The sequence below is a fragment of the Myxine glutinosa genome, chromosome 10 (assembly GCF_964187855.1).
Source record: "Myxine glutinosa chromosome 10, kmMyxGlut1.1, whole genome shotgun sequence".
NCBI classification, from domain to species: Eukaryota; Metazoa; Chordata; class Myxini; order Myxiniformes; family Myxinidae; genus Myxine; species Myxine glutinosa.
Genome location: NC_136270.1, coordinates 13,037,355 through 13,058,402, shown reverse-complemented (window position 1 = coordinate 13,058,402; position 21,048 = coordinate 13,037,355). Strand labels below are relative to the sequence as shown.

Genomic DNA, 21,048 nt, shown 5'->3' with positions numbered 1-21,048 from the left:
TATGTTCTGAAAATTGTTGTCTACTTGCACTTAAACAAGAAAGAAAGAATGTTTCTTTTCCAGGAAATGGCAAAAAAAAATTCCAATCCCAATGTCACATGTCAGCCAAAATATTGTGGCATCCAAACAATATGGGACTTTCAAAATGACATGAATGTTAAATGAGGCCTCTTGCGCATACTTGGGGGTCCAGGAGGACCCACCATGCACCCCCCTCAGCATTCATTGGGACCACTATTTTCTTACTTATTAAGTAGCTGGTGAAATTTTAAAACATGTACCCAAAGAATAAAGTGTCACGATCGACGTTTTTTTTGGCGAAAAACAATACCGGCTTTAAAGCAGTAGAAATTGTACGAGATAGGGGGGTGGGAAAATGGAAAATGAAGACGCGTCACTTTTTCCCCTCCAGGGTGTCTTTGTCAATATTTTAAATGAACAAGTTGATTTACTCATTATTTCAGCCTCTAGAAAAGAGTTATCAGCTTAAGATACATTTTAAAGCTGATAATAGGCCACAATTAAACCTATTATTGAAAATCGCCCTTGTATTGCATTCTATAAGAGAAAAGTTGGTTTTTATTTTTAAATTGTGAGAGTTCCCTGTGAAAATCTAGTTATTGTAGTTGTCTAGTGCATGTATTCTTTAATACTGTTAGAGAAGGTGTCCAATGGGTCTGTTGGTTATCTGAAACAGAACATTTGATTCATCATTTTTCTTTTTCTTTCAGCCTGACATATAATAATGTTTTTGTTTGCTTGGCCCTTTTTCTTATAATCAAGAGCACGTTTCATGATGTGTGATGTTAATTTCCTTTTTTATTTTCAGGTGTGATCTATCCAGCACCCACTAAAGAAGTTTAAAAGATCAAGAAGAAACAATTCTTTCAGGAATAATGGCTACATGTGACTCACCCCCAGTGAAGAAGCGAAAGCAGGGAAGTGGGAAGGAGCCTGGAATATGTATTATTCATTTCAAAGGAACCACAGACCAAACTTTCACCTTCATTTCAAGTCTCAAAGAGCCACATAAACGATTTGAAGCAATCGAGACAATCTCTAATTTGAGACAGCAGCAGCCCATTGGCTCCAGTGGTAGGATGGATACAACAACAACAACATGCATTTTAAAGGCCATTTTCCCTACTAGAGCGGGGGTTAGCCTTGCGGTCCCCATGACAATCTTCGCCATTTTGCCCTATTTTCTGCATCTCTCCTTGTTAACCCCCTTGCCCGCATTTCTTCTTTCACCATCTTTAGCCAAGTCTTTCTCGGTCTTCCCCGTCCTCTACTTCCTTCTACATTCATTTCCATCACTCTTCTCAACCAGTCACTTTCATCCTTCCTCAACACATGACCAAACCATCTCAACCTGTTCCTCTTCACAGCATCAATCACAGGCTCTATTCCCATCATCTTTCGCAATTCATCATTTGTCTTCCTCTCTCTCAACGATACTCCACGCATCCGTCGAACCATTCGCATTTCCACCCTTTCCAACCTTCGTTGCTGCTCTACGTTCATTACCCATGTCTTGCTCCCATAAATCATAACACGTCTCACACATGCAGCATACACCTTTCCCTTCAGCTTCAACGACACTCACCTCATCATCAGCATGCCTCTCAGTTCCCGAAACTTCTTCCATGCACATCTCACTCTAGCAACCGTTGCCGAGTCTGATCCACCTTCTCCATTCAGCATGTCTCCGAGGTAGCAAAATGTTTTCACACCTTCCAGCTTCACGCCGTCTTCAAGATCCAACTCAACATTTCCTCCATCTGCAGCTCCCTCTGTGCACACCTTACATTTGAATGTAGCTGCCACACTGGTTAATGACCCTCTCAGACCACTACATTTTTGATGAACCCACTCAGCGCACATTGTACATTGAATGGAGTTCACTCCGACACCCTTCCTGCACACGGCCACTTCCCAGTTCTTTCCACCTCACCACATGCTTTACCACTTGCCATCACCTTCATCTTTCCGATATTCACCTTCAGACCTTTTGTCTCCATACATTCCTTCCACTTGTTCATCTTTTCCTTCAGTCCATCCATACTTTCCGCAATCAACACCAGATCATCTGCATACAACAACTCCCACGGTAAACCCTACTTTACGTTCTGAGCCAGCACCATCACAGCTACAGATAGTAGTGGACTTAGTACCGACCCCTGATGCACTCTCACCTTCACCTCAAACTCACCACTGTTCCCGTCCTTCGTCCTTACAGCTGTGTGCGCTCTTTTGTACATTGCCATCACCACTCTGATCAACCATTCCTCCACTCCTAACTTCCTCAATGCCCATGTCAATACTTTGCGTGGAACCCTATCGAATGCTTTCTCCAGATCAACAAACCCAAGAAACAACTTCTTCCTCTTCTCCATGTACTTCTCCTGCAAAAATATTCCAGAAAAAGTAAATGAGGAAGATCACGGGTATCACCTCACAAAGACAAACAAGGCAGTGGGATTTTCATTTCTCACAAAGGGAGTAATGGATGATCAACTTCCAAATGCTGGTGTACTCACAATAGAAGATGGGAATGCCCTGTTCTACTACTTGAAGGAAATACCTGATACATTCAAACAGATATGTGCGAAGTTGTACAATCAGACCAAGAAGTATGATGACGTCGTAGTCAGTACTGACACATACAGTACAAATTCTGTGAAGGCTCTTGAACGAAAGCGGAGAGGTATTACAAAGAAACTCTTCGTGAAAGGAGCTAACATTAAGAAGCCCCGTGATTGGAAGGCTTTCTTGTGCAATGAAGAAAACGAGGAACAGCTAATTGGGCTAATGCACACCTGTTGCTCAGAATTAGTACAAGATGATCGGAGAGTAATTTTGATTAAGAATGGAGAAACCTTCGATATTGCCCAGGAAGAAAACATTCCTGAATTGAGGTCAAACCAAGAAGAAACAGACAGTAGGGTTGTTCTCCACTGCATCTATGCTGCAGAACAGGGATACCAGTATGTAAGGGTCAGGAGTCCAGACAGTGACACATTCTGGATCTTGCTGTATCATGCCAGGGAAATAGACATTACTATCCTCTTCGATACAGGTCATGGCAACAAGAAGCGCCTCATTAACATTACAAATCTCTCTAAATACTACACAGAGCAAATGTGTGACACGAAGCTGGCGCTGCATGCATTCACCGGTTGTGATTCATTCAGCTTTCAGGGGTATTGGAAAGATTAAACCTCTCAAGTTGTTACTGAAATCTCCTGCACACTGTGATGCCCTGAAGCATTTGGGAGATGACTGGAATGTTGATGATGCTCTTCTGATCGGGTGTGAAAAGTTCATCTGTGCACTGTATGGGAAATCCAAGTTGGAGAGCGTAGATGAGGTGCGGCACTTGATGCTCAAGTCAAAGTGTGATGGGGATATTTCAGTTGACTCTAACATCCAGTACCATTGACCTGGCTAGATTGCCTCCGAGTAGGGCGTGCTTGAGAGAACATGTTGCTCGATCAAATTATCAGACAAGAATATGGAAAATGGCAAATGTTGCCATATATGAGATCCCCAAACCCTGGGAAGGACATGGATGGAAAGAGGATGGAGAACCACTCTGGTGTGCAGATGAAATGATCTTACCACAAAAACTAATTGATGTGCTGGAGAGAGATGCAACAGAACTGGAGGAATCTTACGATGAAACAGGAGAACAGGAATATGCTGCAGATAGTGATACAGATAGCTCCTCTGATGAGGATTAAAACAGTAAAAGTGAAATTTGTGATAATGGAGTACTGGGACATTATATTTTACTGTGGGCATGCAGGGAAAGGACATTATTAGCAGATTGGATTGTGTAAATAAGTGTTATGTAAGGCGTTAGAGATTCCCTATGATATTTGTTCCTACTGAGACTAAAATAAGAAACAGGTGCTTATAAATCTCTTCCAAAAGCTCAAATATGGTCCAATTCAACTTATTCACCTAAAATATTGACAAAGAAGACATCCAGGAGGGGAAAAAGTGACGCGTTTTCGTTTTTCCACCCCCCCTCCTCCCCCTATCTCGTGCAATTTCTACTGCTTTAAAGCCGGTATTGTTTTTCGCCAAAAAAACGTCGATCGTGACACTTTATTCTTTGGGTACATGTTTTAAAATTTCACCAGCTACTTAATAAGTAAAAAAATAGTGGTCCCAATGAATGCTGAGGGGGGTGGATGGTGGGTCCTCCTGGACCCCCAAGTATACGCAAAAGGCCTCATTTAACATTCATGTCATTTTGAAAGTCCCATATTGTTTGGATGCCACAATATTTTGGCTGACATGTGACATTGGGATTGGAATTTTTTTTTTGCCATTCCCTGGACAAGAAACATTCTTTCTTTCTTGTTTAAGTGCAAGTAGACAAAAATTTTCAGAACATAGCAATTTAAACTTGGTGCGGTTGTTTATTTTTTCACCTTCACTGCAACACACTCCTCTATGACTGCGTACATTTGGAACCATGCACATTAATTTAGACGGTGGGTTAATTTACAGCACACCACATATGCACATGTATGTTCTTCTATGTTGTTCTCAACACGTACTGTCTTTCTTACCTGCACAGTACCTCTTACCTCTCATATGCACTTTTCTTACCTGTATGCTTTTGTTTTCTTCTCATGGCTGGCTGGGAAACTGTCCTTTGTTTTTATCAGCATTTAAATGTATCTCACAATAAATGAAGTCTTTGTGCTGACCATAATGCCTATCCATGTTCAAAATGGCTTTTGACATCTCAATAACATTAATCTCCAGATCGCATTCTCATCACTTTGGCAGTCTGAAATGGGTGAAATGAGAAACTCTATGTAGCATCTTGGTTCTGGCATGCTGAGAACGCTTCTCACCCGATGTATTCTTATTAGCCAGGTTGTGCCTTGGAAGCCCTGAAATAGGAAATGAAAGCCTCTTTGCTGATGTTCGTTGGGGGAGATTCTCGTTGCTAGCTTTACCTCCATGGTACACATGATCATTACAGTTATTGTCAGCTCGTTGCTGAACTTGGGCTATGGATTTTTTGTTAATCTCAGAAATTGTTCAACGAAAGGATTTCTTCGCAATGAGGCATAATAGCATGTGTTCATTGGCCAAACATCTTGGTCGTATATTCGACAGTCTTTGCTCAAAGTTTTATATATGTTTATAAATATTTATATCCACAATGCAACTCTATTGAAACGTTTCTGGTGTGGGTGGCACAGTGGGGATTGCATAAAAATGTGTGCATGTCCATAACAGCTCCTGCTGGTTTTTATGTTTTCTAAATGACATTTTCAAGATTAACACGAGCTTTTAAAAGTAGTCCATTTGTTCCAAATACTCATACGTGGGAGGTTCATGTCTAACCTGCTCTTTGTCCAAGTCAAATGTGAAATAACCACATAATACCGAAAGCTATCAGTGTTAGTAAAGCAGCATATATCTCCGCCTTGTTGTGCCTGACTATCTTTGATCATAAGTCTCAAATCATAACAATTCTGCAACTGGACCTGACGGCATCAGCCCACGGGTCCTAAAATCCTGTTCTTCCGCTCTTTCACTCCCTCTCTCTGTTCTCTTCACCCTCTCTTTTGCTCAAGGTCATCTTCCATCTGCTTGGAAATCTGCCAACATCACCGCTTTGCACAAAAAGGTGCAAACACAGATCCCAGCAACTACAGACCAATCAGCCTTCTCCCAATTATCAGCAAAGTCATGGAATCCATCATTGCTTCAGATATGAAATCTTTCCTCTTCTCCAATGGCTTGATCTCTGATCATCAATTTGGTTTCAGACCTGGACACTCTACTCTGGACATGCTGCTTCTGCTTTCTCAACAATGGATGGAGGTCCTCAATGCCAAACAGGAAATTAGAGCAGTCTCCCTTGACATATCACGTGCCTTCGATACGGTTTGGCACCCCGCTCTGCTCACCAAACGCTCCTCTTTTGGTATCCATGGAAATCTCCACGCATGGCTGGCGGACTTCCTCTCTAGTCGTAGTCAACGTGTGGCCCTGAATGGGTTTCTCTCATCTCCTCTTCCTCTTCAGGCTGGAGTTCCCCAAGGCAGTGTTCTGGGCCCTGTGCTTTTTCTAGTCTTCATCAATGATCTCTCTGACTCTCTTGAAAATCCTCTCTATCTCTTTGCTGATGACTCTACTCTGTCGCTCCATTCTTCATCCCTCAGATCGGCAGTCTGCAGCCTCCTCACTCTCTGCAGACCTGGACAAAATCACAGACTGGGCAAACAAGTGGAACATGTCTTTCAATCCTGACAAATCTCTCACTCTTACGATGTCTCTCCGAAAAGACCGACTGGACAACCCTCCCATCCACTTTCTGAATAATCCTCTCCAAGAAGTTCTGTCACTCAAGCTTTTGGGTCTCACTATCTGCCATGATCTTTCCTGGGAAAACCACATTTCAAATCTGGCCTCCAAAGCCAGTCGCCGACTGGGCATCCTCCGTCGTGCGAAGTCCTTGCTTGGCACACCTGAGCTCCTCACCACATACAAGGCTTTCATCCGCAGCTCAATGGAATACTGCTCTCCCCTCTGGGCTGGTGTTCCTGCCTCACACCTAGCTCGTCTTCACGCTGTTGAAACCAAAGCATTCAGAATCATTGGAGTCTCCCGCGATGAAGCTAACTCCAAGGGCCTCTCACTCACTCACCGCAGGCAGGTTGGTGGTCTTTCCGTCTTCTACCGACTCCTCTCTGGCCTTGCCCCCCCAGCTCTCTCTGGGCTCTGTCCCGCAAATATTCCTACAGGTCGCACAAGATCTGCCTGCAACCCTCTTATGGTTAAACTGCCAAAATCAAGACTCTCTGCTCACCTTCACTCCTTCATTCCTCTTTTCTCCCGCCTCTGGAACAAACTCCCTCACTCTCTTCAATCCCACTCCTCCCTCCAGGTCTTTAAAACAGCTGTTCACCACCATCTCTTATCTTCCCCCATCCAAAACCTTGATCTTTTCTACCCCCGCTAATTTCACCCCAATTCCACTTTTTTGAAATACCAACTTCTGTCCTGGAAGTCCTTGGTGTCCTTGTGTTTTATACTTCTCCCTCCCCCCCCCCCCCCCTTCCCACGCCTCCTCCCCCCAAGCCCTCTCCCTCCCACACTTCTCCCTGCTCTCAAATGTTGTGTTTGTGTGCTTCCCCTTCTCTCCCCATCTTGTCTTCTGCTCCCTCTTTTTATATATTTTGTTTGTCTGGTTGATTTGTTTGTGAAGTAAATGTTAGCTCTTTCACGAGCCTCGATTCAGTATACAAAAAAAAAAAAAAAAATGCAAGGGTGGAATGGGTGTGGGGAATAATGGTATCAATGGGAGCGAAAGGAGGACATGGGGTAAACAAGCTGGATATCTACTATAAATGAATGAGGTGTGTGTGTGTGTGTGTGTGTGTGTGTGTGTGTGTGTGTGTGTGTGTGTGTGTGTGTGTGTGTGTGTGTGTGTGTGTGTGTGTGTGTGTGTGTGTGTGTGTGTGTGTGTGTGTTCTATGAATGATTGTTTTAAGGCCATTTTCCCCGCTAGTGCGGGGGTTAGCCTTGCGGGCCCCATGACAATCATGGTTCCCTGTTTGAGGCAATGTTTTTACGGTCGGATGCCCTTCCTGACGCCAACCCTTAGTCACCTCTTACGATGCGCAGGGATACGATGTACCTATTCTAAGCCAGGGTACACACCGGGCTCATTCATCCCAGCAAGTTGGTACTCAATTTGCCGACCTCGGAAGGATGACAGGCTGAGTCAACCCCCCTGGTGTTAATTTAGCGATCGACCGGGATTCGAACCCTCGAACCTAGGATCCCAAGCCGGCACCCTAACCGCTAAGTCAACACCAGGCTTCGTGTGTGTGTGTGTGTGTGTGTGTGTGTGTGTGTGTGTGTGTGTGTGTGTGTGTGTGTGTGTGTGTGTGTGTGTGTGTGTGTGTGTGTGTGTGTGTGTGTGTGTGTGTGTGTGTGTGTGTGTGTGTGTGTGTGTGTGTGTGTGTGTGTGTGTGTTTGTTTGGTTGGTTGGTTGGTTGGGTGGTTTTTTTGTGGAGTTTTACTGGAGCTTTCTGATATGGCACGTGATGCACCAAAATTATCATCATGATCTCCTGAGTTGATTAGGCTAATTAAGTACAAAGAATCCAGAATAATTCCCATGTTTTAAACTCTAGCCATGATGAGGTGTATAGAACAGCTTGATATTGTATAGAACAGAACAGTCTTTCCATGGCATTCTAATTACAAAATAAATAACAAAAATAATGATAATATTATAACAAAGCATTAATGAATTAATACTAATAATATTAACAACAACAATAATAGTAGCATCATTTGGCAATATTAATAATGAATGTATAATCCCCACCCCCCCCCACCATTGCCCAAGCATATCTGGGGTTGGTGAAAGGCAACCTAATGTTCAAGCAGTACAGCAGGCAGGTATGCTACAAGGCCATGAAGACCAATTAAAATTTGGTCTAATGGACTAACGGGCCCACAAGCAAGCTCAAACACAGGAAGAAGAGGAAAGGAGAATTGGGATAAAGCAGATATTGTGCAAAAAAAAAGAAAAAATGGCATGGTGGGTGAAGGAGATCGAAGAAAAACTCAATAACTTGGAAAAGAATGGGTGAGCTTGGGCAGAATAATTGAGGGTAGAAATGCCTATGACTATGGATGAAAAGTGGCCTAAGGTGGTGGTGGTGAACAGTCATCTTGAAGCCTTGGAGGAATTAATTAGATTTAACATACTGAGGATGTTTGGATCCACATGAGAGAGAAAATAGGATCGAATGAGTGAAGCCTTTTCCATAGCATAGTTCCTTCCCTTCCCTGTGCGGATGTTGAAAGCAATTCAGTATTGCTGTACAGGGCAGGGAGTTATGTGTAAGGCTAGAGTTGGCTGTCCGTGTTGGCATACTACGCATGGTAAACAATACTAGCCTTGACCCACTGAGTCTGAACAACAGGCACTATACAATATGCCAGGTCTACCATAGTGGACCTTTAACCAAGTTGCACCATGTTTCTTGAGGGGAGCGGCTGAAGGGAAGGCAGTGGATGTGTTTTGGGGGAGCTGCAATGCCTGCCCCACAAAGGCTTGCTGTGTTGGCAAGAAATTTGTTCCTGAAAGGCTCTTTGCCAGGGATGGTAAATGCGCCATTTACATGGCAGACGTGCAAGGTTTTGTGTAAGGTTATGGCGTAGATCCAACCTTTGCGTTGTCCTGCCAGCCTCCTATCATTAGATTACCGTTAATGCAGCAGAGTAAGTTCCATAAACATGCTGAAAACAGTATGGAACTGGCTATGTCTCGTGAAAAACTCCATTCATTCAATTTGATTAAATAGCAACAGCATGTCAGGAATGGGACAAGAATGTATGTAGATCCTTGTCCAGCATACAAGATGCTTTGGGATGCTTTGCTGAGTAGTAGTGGGGCAACTTAGCATAACAATTGTGCATTTTGTGAGGAAAGCACCAAATTTGGCACACTAATAGACTATCCTATTATGAACAGATTTGGATATTGGGCCATCTCAAATTCAGCCCCTGATGGCTGTGGCAGCCATTTTCCAAAATGACACCTTCAGCTTGTTCCGACGAATTTCATCATCAATTGGCTTGGTCCTTTCCACCAGGCATTCTCTGGTGAAAGCCTGGAACTGCTCTTGGCCAATCTTCTTCACATTCCTGACAGTCTGAACTGCAGCAGGACCTGCAATTTCCTTTGTGTCAAGGACAACCAGATCCATGCTCTCTTCCTCAAAGGGGTTGCCAAGCTCTTCTATGACGCTGACAAGGGCGCGGACATCCTTGGCGAAAGAGGTCTGCACACTTCGTGTCTGGTCGTGATGACGTGTGTCCTCTCGCCTCCCCCAGTGTTGATGGCCATCTTGGAACTCTTCTATGGCCCTGGCAACTTCTGGCCCGGCAATCATCCAACGCCGCAGGGCACTTGGGTTGTCAGTGAGGCCGACTGCTCCACCATCTCCTTTGATGCAGGCGTTATTCTGTTCATGCGCCTGGTCGATTGGGATCGAAGAGAACACCTTCTTCGTCTTCTGTACAGTGAAGTTGCCAGCCCTGAATTCTCTGGCTACATCTGGGTGCTTCATTGGGAGTGCAACCATGTCCCTCAGGTGAACAGGGACCCACCTGGCATAGTGTGTGTGGTCTAAGGCATGGAACCAGTTCCGTCAGGGCATCAAGGTACATCGTGAATGAAGCCTGCCGCAGAGAACGCACGTAGACTAGTACCAACATCTCTAGTTCCAGCACAGTTGCCCAGTACTGAAAGTTGGGAATGTCTTCTCCTCTCTGGTGACACCAGTCTTCGAACTCAGGCAGGTCTTCTGCATCATCAGCATATGTTATGCAGTGGCGTTCATACGCACGGTGTTGCAGGATGTGCAGTGCCGCTGCAGTGATTTGATGAGCTCTTCTTGTGCGGGTGATGTGGGCAGCTCGCAGGAAGGAGTCGGCCGTCCCTGGCGTTGCAATCTCAGCTTGCAAATCAGCAAAATCTGCAAATCTTGCAAAAATCAAATCTCTGAATCTGAGATGGCCCAATATCCAGAACTTTTCATAATATGATAGTCTACTAGTGTGTCAAATTTGGTGCTTTCCTCACAAAATGCACAATTGTTATGCTATATTTAGCTTAGCTGCTGGACTTTTGGTACCTTTTTCTGCACAACATATCTCAATGCCTATAATCTCCAAATAATAATTTTCTGCTTTCCTGGCTTCTCCACATGCTACAATAGTATATTGTTTTTCCTTCTCTTTTTTTTTTTTATCCGCCTGATATCAGCCTTTTATCACTTTATCCTTTTTTTATCAGCCTTTTTTTTTATCAACCCTGGTGTTGGCTTAGCGGTTAGGGTGCCGGCTTGGGATCCTAGGGTCCTGAGTTCGAATACCGGTCGATCGCTGAATTAACGCCAGGGGGGTTGACTCAGCCTGTCATCCTCCCGAGGTCGGCAAATTGAGTACCAGCTTGCTGGGATGAATGATCCCGGTGTGTACCCCAGTTTAGAATAGGTACACTGTATCCCTGCACATCGTAAGAGATGACGAAGGGTTGGCGTCAGGAAGGGCATCCGGCCATAAATCATTGCCTCAAACAGGGAACCATGATTGTCATGGGGCCCGCAAGGCTAACCCCTGCTCTAGCGGGGAAAAATGGCCTTAAAACGATCATTCATTCATTCATTTTCTCTTTTTTTTTTCTTTTACCCTGCATATGAAGCAAAAGCGGGGTTAAGCAATGGGTCAATATTTAGTTGAAGGAAGAGTAGTTTGTCTGTCTGTCTCCAAGTAGTAAGGGCATTTTATGAGATATTTCACAAATCTGTTAACTAAATTGTTACCAAAAAATTTCTTCACCAATATGTTTGTAAGGGTGTGTAATAACATGTGTTAAAATGTTGAAGTTCAACTCCTGTGGGAAACCCAGAAAAAAAGCTGTTGAATTCGGGTACCGAAAAATTATTTTCGAGAATTTTTTTTTTTTTTAATCGGCCCTTAAGTAACTTATGAGGGGTCAAATAAGGGTTTTTCATGATTCTGAGTTGATTGTTAACATTTATATTTTCACTTTTACATTTACACACAAAGTAGCTTTTATTTCACATACATATATAATACTCAAGAGTTATTTCTCATTCACAATGTCAGAAGTTTCAACAGTCATTGTCTATGTCTTCTTCAGACTCAACAACATCATGACTGCAGTTTCTCTCCTGCCGCTGCCTTCCTTGAGAACATGTTGTACCGAATTTCAGAGTGTTGAAGTGGTGAAGTGGTGGTGTTGAGGTCATTAGGGTCTCCTTCAATAACTGGGAGGAACTCGATCTGTGTGCTCTGCTTTGCATCAGTAGCATGGATTCTCTTCATCCAGCCATTCCAGTTGGAGTGTGGGAACTCAGGATCGTTGGCTTTGATCACCCACCCCGCTGCCCAGAGTGTGTCACCTGGAGTGAGGAGTGGCTGATCATGAGCCAGGGAGGAGGAAAGCTCAGCGAGGGGGAGAAACATGATCGCGTTCGTTCCTATCTGTTTCCTGTTCGTAAATGGAATAATCTTTACTTCAGTTCCTCTCAGGATCTTAGCTTTGTCGAGTGCCTTCAATTTCACCCGGGGGAAAGCTGCTGTTGTCTGTGGATCTGGCAAAGGTGGTGCCGGAGAGGTGACTTCGATCCAACCCATTGAGTGAAAGGGAGTGTTTCCGTGAATAGAGACAATGTTTAAATCTATATTGTCTCCAACAAACTGAGTGACTGCATTGTTTGTTTCCCCAACCTCCATAAAGACCACCTGATCATTACTTGACAATTCACTTTCACTGGCTGGCACTTTGGCTGTCATCACTGATTGATCCTCAAGCGCAGCATCAACCGCAACCTCATCATTGATCTGTTCATCGGTTTCCTCCACAATGGTGTCAAGAGTGCCAGAAGTATCTGGAACATCATCTCCACTTCTACTATTAAGGAAGCAGTATTTGTAGTTTTGTGTCTCCGTGTAAGACTCAGTGTATCCCAGCCGGTGGAACTTGTTGAGCATCCATTTTGACCCAAATCTATGATCAAGTTGTATGGCAAGCCCCATTTGGTGTGGCAATACTCCAGACCGAGGTCGACAGGCCTTTATAAAATTCTGCCCCCAAACGGCAACTCTTTCGTCTGTCTTGACAATCGGTCTCAAGAACATCTGAAGGCTTGCAGGAACAAGTGTCAGCTGACTATCGATGTCAGTCATACTGTGTGTGGTGGGGTATGACTTTGGACCTAAATCAATCAAGGCAATATCATTGGATATGAACTTGAGTGCCGTCTTTATGATCTGAGTCTTCTCATCTCCATGGTCAAGATTAGCATGATGCACTCGCAGAATATTGTCGGTGCCATCTTTGAGACAGAGTACATCTGCCCTTCTTTCCTGTGTTGTGAAATACAAGGTGTCTTCGTATTTCTCTAGAAGTTTTATCTTTAGCCAATGCTTTGAATAAGAAAGGCTCCTCTCTGGTGACTGATCAAACTCCTGCAGCTTTTCATGGACTTGGTCCATGTTCATTACCCCATGCTCTAATTCTGAGTCTAACCATTCGCAGAATTCAATAAAAACTGCCTCTCGCTCCTCATCAATACTCCTCTGTCCTCTCTTCCTTTTTCCTTCCTCATCAGTCTTGGACAAACTGTCACCTCTCGCAAACATAAGTTTGCATCGCAAATGGTACAGTGTTTCTTCTGCTACCAAGTCGTTGATCCCTTCCAGGCGTCCAGTGACTTCAGTGCCCCAGTCATCCCCGCGACTCCGTGCTGTCTTCAGCAAGCTTGCCTTCAGTGTATCTGCAGTCAAATTATCTGGCACTCTGTATTTCTTTCTAGCTTGTGCTGGATTATTTTTGTAGAGCTGGGCTGGTTGGTTGCAAAGAATGCATACATCCTTATACAGGAGGTCAACTGACTGTGATCTTCTAGAACTGCAGCCACTTGATGAACTGAACTCACAAGTAGTGCGTCTTCTCTTCAACTTTGATGACTCTTTCTCTGCCTTTGATGCTTGAGCTGACTTATTGGTGGTTGCAACAAAGTTGTTGTACAGATCATTTTTACACTTCTGGTGGTACCTCAGTTTTCTTTCCTTTTGAGCCTCCTTCATACGTTCCACAACAGTAACATTTTCGACAGTTTCTGCTTGTTTCAATAAAGTTGAGTATCCCTTTGGAGTTGCCTGTATGTGCCTTTCAGCTGGTGTATCCGAGCGTGCACAGATGAAGCAATTGAGCACAGGTGGAGTAACGTCTTCATCCATATTGCTAGACTCCATGTCCTGCAAAGTAGAAAATGAGATATATTTAGAAATTATTTTTCCACAAAGGAGTGTCTGTGGTGAAATATAAATGTTAACAATCAACTCAGAATCATGAAAAACCCTTATTTGACCCCTCATAAGTTACTTAAGGGCCGATTTAAAAAAATAAAAATTCTCGAAAATAATTTTTCGGTACCCGAATTCAACAGCTTTTTCTCTGGGTTTCCCACGGGAGTTGACCTTCAACATTTTAACACATGTTATTACACACCTTTACAAACATATTGGTGAAGAAATTTTTTGGTAACAATTTAGTTAACAGATTTTCATATGTTTCCCTTACTAAAGTGTCAGTTTATAATCAAGGAACAACTTGGTGGTGATGGTGGTGGTGGTTCGTATGCAGCCTATTGCTGCTTGGCTGCTTTATTTTTTGGGAATGCGGCTGTCACGCTGTTGCGATGCTCCCTGTTACCCGTAAGCTGGTACTCATTTTGCTAACCTCGGAAGGATGATGGGCTGAGTCAACCCACCTGTTGTTAATTGAACAGAACGACAGGGGCTCAAACTCAGGACATGAAGATTTCAAGCCAACGCCAGGCTGAAGAACAACTTGATTTCAATTGAATGTTATACTTTGAACATGAATCGGAAAACAAACCTGTAGTTTAGCAGTACTTTGGCTCTGAATTCGTCCTGACAATGCATGTGCAAAGAGGAGTGAGATAATTATTTTAGTCTTGTAATCAACCTAAATTGAAAATCATTCCAAACAGGAAACGTCGTTTTTAACGACGTCATAAACGAGACAAACAACAGGTACGAATAACTAATGTAACCTGTTAAATAAGGTGGTGTCAAAGGCGCTGCCATCACCATTTTGGCGCTTTCAAACTCCTTCCGTTTAGCAGTACTTGGACAAAATATTACGACATTTTACGTCATCACGACTAATCAAATTTGCCGCTTGTAGACCCCAATCATGTCTTTGTTTCCCCAGACTGTGCAGGATAACGGTGTTCTATGAATTCTAGTTTTTTATGTTCTCATTACTTATAAGATTTATAACTAAAATACATGTTAAGGTTGTTACAGTATTTATGTTGAGATAACTTGCTATGTTGTGTGCACCTACCCTTCATTTTCTTTCCTTTTTTTTCTACCTGCAGAACTGGGGCCCAGACCAACAGCAGGGCATGACAACTTGCATGAGGCAGGCAAGTTTGCGACTTGAGTGCCTGGAGAGGGTCGCAAAGAGAGATTAGGTAGGAACGCCCCCAATAACTTTTCCAACCCCTAAAGGGACCTCTCGTCCAAGGCGAGTCCCAATTGGGATGTATGGACAAGAGCTGTGAGGTGAGCAACTGAACAGACATGGCAACCACAAACCGCAGTAGATGTGGTGACGTGTCACTCTTGAGTCGCTTTGATTCTACCAATACCAACTCTGCACGTCAGAGCACTGGTCAACAAGGTGGCTCTAGCTTGGCACCTGTATCTGTTTGGGACCACGAGGACAGGAGAACAGACTCTATTGGCTGGAGCTGTGCTGGAAACAGCTTCCAGAGTGCAGGCTGCAACAGTACCGGTTGGATTGGCATAGATGGGCCATCGAATGGGATTGGCTCACCCTCTTGTATAGGGATGCCTGCATCGACTGAATCATCTGGCCCTACAAAAACTGGAGCTGGCATGTGGTCCAGTGATACTCCTTCAAACCACTTGTTGAACAGAGCTGCAGTCAACTTTGCTGGGATTCATGGACCAAATGATGACTGTGCTCATGAAACAACTGGCTGGGCCCCTCACTCTGTGGATAGCCACAGCCCAACCAACACAGCAAAGGTTGATGATGTTGGAGGAATTTCGAGAAAAGACTGTGTTTCTACGTGGGATCATGGATCTCGTTGGGGTGGGGATGCGAGAAAGATGAGTGAAGACAGAAACAAGGACAAAGTGTGCAGTAGGGTTGGTGCAGGAGATTTTTGGAGAGCAGATGGATCTCCAGTTGCAAGTTCTAGCCAAGCTCACTTCTGTGTTGGTGGACAAATGGAAGTATGCGGAGGGTCTGATGCTGGAAGCACAAGCATTGGGGAGTGGCGCAATAGTGATGCTGTGGGCCAGCAGCTTTCTGGCAATAGTATGGAGAGATTACCTGCTAGTGGGGTTTGGGGCCGCACAACCTCGAGTAAGAATGGTGAGAATAACAGCACTTGGGGGAATGACGAAGTGGCAGCCGGGAGGGCAACAGGCAGTGAGGGAAGCTCAGACAGTGGGAGCCACAGCCGAGACCAACCAGGAGAAGAGCGGCAGTGCCGACGAGGTAAGAGGGCAAAGCATGATGGAGTTGATAGCCCTCCTGAAGCTCTACTCATTCCCAAAGACGTAGACCCACGCATTCTGTCAAACTCAGGCTGGGGTGAAATACCCGTGAAACAAGGCACACCTTGGGATGTGAGCCAGCTGGAGAAGACTCAGCAAAGTGAGGATGTGGAGCCTTCCCAAAAGGGAAGTCATTCCGGTCATTCTCCAACACATTGGACTGGTGGACCTGGAGGCTGGGTGGGGAACAAGTCGAGTGCAGGCAGCTGGGAATCTGGGTGAGTGCCATGTTTCTGTACCACCGGTGATTTTTAAAGGCAGTGTCTGAGCTGGCGCCCTCTGCAGGAGATATTCTAATGATGCACTCTGTCAGATTTATACTGTAATGGCAGTTTGATTGAAGATTGTACACTTGGCCTAAAGTTGAATGTTTGAATTGTTATATATATATATATATATATATATATATATATATATATATATATATATATATATATATATATATATATATATATATGTATATGTATATGTATATATATATATGTATATGTATATGTATATATATATATGTATATGTATATATATATATGTATATGTATATGTATATATATATATATATATATATGTATATATATATATGTATATGTATATGTATATATATATATATATATATATATATATATATATATATATATATATATGTATATGTATATATATATGTATATGTATATATATATATGTATATGTATATATATATGTATATGTATATATATATGTATATGTATATATATATGTATATGTATATATATATGTATGTATATATATATATATATATATATATATGTATATATATCACACACACACACACATATTCACACACACACAGACTTGGCATTTAATATGGAATATTTTTTTTTCTTGACTTGGGTTTACTTTCTTAACTTAGTATATCAATCTGGTGAGTTTCTTTTACACTTTGGTGATTTATTTGTTAAAAGAACCATGTCACTGATTGTCTGTCGCAGCAAGAAGTCAACAACAGGATTATATCACAGGTAGCGTGACAAAATGTACGGACAGGTACATTTGATGATTGGCTACACAGTCGGGTATATAAGGGTTGTTTCGTTCTGTATTAGTGTAAAACAACTGCTGCACGTCTCCAAAAGTTATTGCCGCTTCCTCTGTAGATGGTCCGTCAACTCGACAATGCTGTTCGTCATGGAGTGGTGGCTTTACGAAATTCCGGCATGAAACAGCGTGCTATTGCTCGGCAGTATGGCATCACTCAAGGTCAGGTGTTAAAGATCCTGAAACGAAATGCTCAGAAGGGTGTCCCTACTCCAATACTGAGGCCAGGACGTCCCCGTAGAACCACAAGGAGGGATGATCGCCAGCTCACCGGTTAGTCCGCAATGGCCGTACCAAGTCAGCTAATCAGCTTAGGGCTGAGTGGCAGCAACTGACAAATGTGCCTGTATCCAGAAGGCTAGTCGACCACAGGATTATAAGCTCGTCACTGAACGACTGGTTCAAGCAGGCTATCGTGCCAGGCGTCCCCTGAGAAAGCCACGCCTGACCAGACAACACCGTCAGCGCCGATTGCAGTGGGCCAGAGAGCACCGTCAATGGCAGCCAGGACACTGGAATCACGTGATCTTCAGTGGCGAGTCTAGATTTCTGGTCTATCGTCAAGATGGCCGCGTCCGAGTGCGCAGACAAGTGCATAAAGCCTACAACAAAGATTGTATAGTGCCAAGAGTCCAAGCTGGAGGTGGTGGGGTGACCGTTTGGGCTGCTTTTCATGCAGGGGGCAAAACTGACCTGGTTGTTCTGAATGGAAACCTGAACCAGTTCAAGTACAGGGCCATTCTGGAAGAAACATTGCTTCCATTTGCTCGTGCAGCCTTTCGAGGAAACTTTGTCTTCCAAGATGACAATGCACGGCCTCATCGTGCTCGTATGATCCAACACTTTCTTGCTGACCGTGGTGTAGAGCATATGGAGTGGCCTGCCATGTCCCCAGATATGAATCCGATAGAGAACTTGTGGGCAGAATTAACGCGTCAAATCGACCACTTGGACCAGCAGCCTGCCTCTGTGCGTGAATTGCAGCTGGGTATCACTGCATGGCAAGCGATTCTTGTCCAAACCTTGGCAAATCTCGTGAACAGCATGCCTCGACGTGTATGTGCTGTCCTGAATGCTCGTGGGGGTTACACGAAGTACTGAACTGTAATTTTACTGTCCGTAATCCCAGTCGTAATTTAACTTTTGTTTTTGTTAAAAAAAAATTTGGCTAATGTGCAAAATAAAGAGATACTTCTGGAAAACGCACAGAAGTTTAACACAGTACTGTCCGTGAATTGAGTTCGATATCAGTTAACATCACTTTCAAGGATCAATTTATTTGCTTCGAAATGTCAAATGTGGTTTTTGTTTCTTTTAAAGGTCACATTAACAAAATCTAGAATAATTTCAACATAATTCCAATGAACTTTTGGTTCTAAGACATCTTGAAAAGTAAGTTCACCCCCACAAAAAAAAAATTCCATATTAAATGCCAAGTCTATATATATATATATATATATATATATATATATATATATATATATATATATATTGTTACAGACGCGGCTTTTAGATGTTATATTGACCGAGCGGTGGTGTATTTAACCGCGTCCGAACAGTTACTCCCCGATTAAAACCCGATTCCACCCGACGTTGACCAGATCGCCCCACAGAGATTCAATCGGGAAATCTCTAAAGCGACCGAAAGAGAATGAAAAAGAAGAAGAAGAAGAAGAATACGGCGGAAGAACAGATTTTATTATACACACACAAGCAATGTATGGAAGAAGCAGTAACACAGCGAATCCTTAACTTACACTATTCATTTTTACTTAGCCCCAAGACAAACGAGCAGGACAGGACGTTCACACTTACATAGGGGATAATGCAGGCAGGTAAGGCTTGAGATGGAGGCAAGGTCGGGAGGCCGCCGTTCGCAATTCCTCGCGGTTTTGGCGGGAAACCCTCCGTCGTGTATCCGCTGTGGTCGACGGCACGCGCTGGTTCGGCACACCTGCTCCTCTTCTGGGGTGGGGCCGTCTCCCTCCTTTCAGCGCGTCGCTCCAAAGCTGGTCTCCTTGCCGAGTACCTCTCCTCTTTGGCTTGGAGCGTTTCGCATCTCACCGCCTATTGGTGCAGTCTCTTTGCTCATCTCCCAAGGCCTCTCTCAAGTCATCTCGCAGCTCATCTCGCAGCTCATCTCCCAAGGCCTCTCTCAAGTCATCTCGCAGCTCATCTCGTAAAGCAGTCCCTTGCAGTCGCTTTTATCACCTCGAGCGAAATCAAGCCGCCGACTCCGAGGGCACGCCTACCGGGTCACTCACCGCGGTGTTGATTGGCTGTTAGGGCTGGCTCACTCCTTCCCTCTTATGACGAGGTGGAGACACGCCTTTCTTCCCCAACCTTACCTCGTGGCCAATGGTGGTTTGAAGAAAACCGGCCAAAATGCGGCAGGCAATTGGAAGGGAGGTTTTGGGGAAATTGGAAGGGCCTACGCTTATTTTGTTTGATACAATGCAAAGTCAATCTAGTGGGAAAACACATACTTAGCCTACATGGAATAAGGAAATACACTATTTAAAAGATATATCGTGACCTGCGTGTACATTTCATGCAATTAACTAGGACGCTGACTGCGACCATTATTTACATTAACAGGGTGTTACCGTACCTTTTGTAACGTTCACATTGTAACGTTTTCACATTCGTTACACTTCCTCCAAAATTGTTACACTTCTCAAAAACCGTTACACTTCTCAAATTCGTTACACACTTCTCAAAATCGTTACAATATTGTTACAGATCGCGGATTAAGATGTTAGTTACCGAGCGGTTTGGTATTGCCGCGACCTAACAGGATCCCTGACTCACCCGATTCACCCAGGACTTTGGCCGGATCGCACCACAGCTAGTCAATGAGGGAAAAGACAAAAACGACACAATGCAAGAGGAAAAAGGAATAAAACGAGAAGACGTACAGACGAGTAATGGGGTTTATTATTTACACACACAAGCAAAAAGGAGCAATCAAGTTTTATTTACAACACATAAGATGCAGGTGACACAGTGCAAATACTAGCTTATCTACAGACTTAATTAACCCAGGACAGAACAAACAAAAGACACTGACTCACGCGGGGAATTGCAGGAATGGCAGGATGTGGATAGCTGGAGGGAGAGGGAGGTCCAAAGGGGGTCCCGCAGCACAACCGGCGCGTTTAGCAGCCGCCGTTCAGGCCAGGCCCCACGCTGCTGTTTTGGCTGCTGTGTACGTCGCGTGCTTTGCCAGGCCTTGTCCCACTCGTCTGGTCCAAACCCTCAACTCTTTCTTGGTTCACTCACTCCTCACCACCGACTCCTCACCGCAACCAACTGACCACCGACCCTCCTCTGGCAACCGACGCAGACCAACTCCTTGCGACCAACTCACTACTCACTTCCGTTTGCGCCTTTTATAGCGCCTCCAGCGATTACGCCGCCGGCGTTTTTGGACATGCCCATCGGGGTGCTCACCTCGGCCCTGGTTGGTCGCGCGACCCTCGGGCTCCGCCCTGGATGACGACGGGCGGGCACGCCCCTCCTCCCCTCTGACGAGGTGGAGACACGCCTTTCTTCTCCGACTCAAAGCACATGGTCAATGGCGGTTATTGGAGGGGAGGTGATTGGGAATCGAGGGCTCAGCAGTGACGAGAGGGGATGTAATATGGAAATGGAGGTTTTGGGGATGGGAAGGAAAGGGAGATTTTGGGGATGGGAAGGAAAGGGGATCTATTCTCTTTCACTGGTGCAATGGAGTATTTCAATTAATGGAAGACACAGCCTTAC

General features: G+C 44.2%; 1 protein-coding gene across 1 annotated transcript in view; it reads left to right on the top strand.

Moving 5' to 3' along the window:
- The window catches only part of LOC137434229 (trinucleotide repeat-containing gene 6C protein), a 155,434-nt gene that overhangs the window by 47,032 nt on the left and 87,354 nt on the right, over window positions 1–21,048 (top strand). Inside the window, exon 3 of the mRNA XM_068127021.2 lies at window positions 15,000–16,430. Within this exon, the coding sequence (XP_067983122.1) occupies window positions 15,205–16,430 (1,226 nt within the window). The 5' untranslated portion in view covers window positions 15,000–15,204. The remainder of the gene's footprint in view (window positions 1–14,999; window positions 16,431–21,048) is intronic.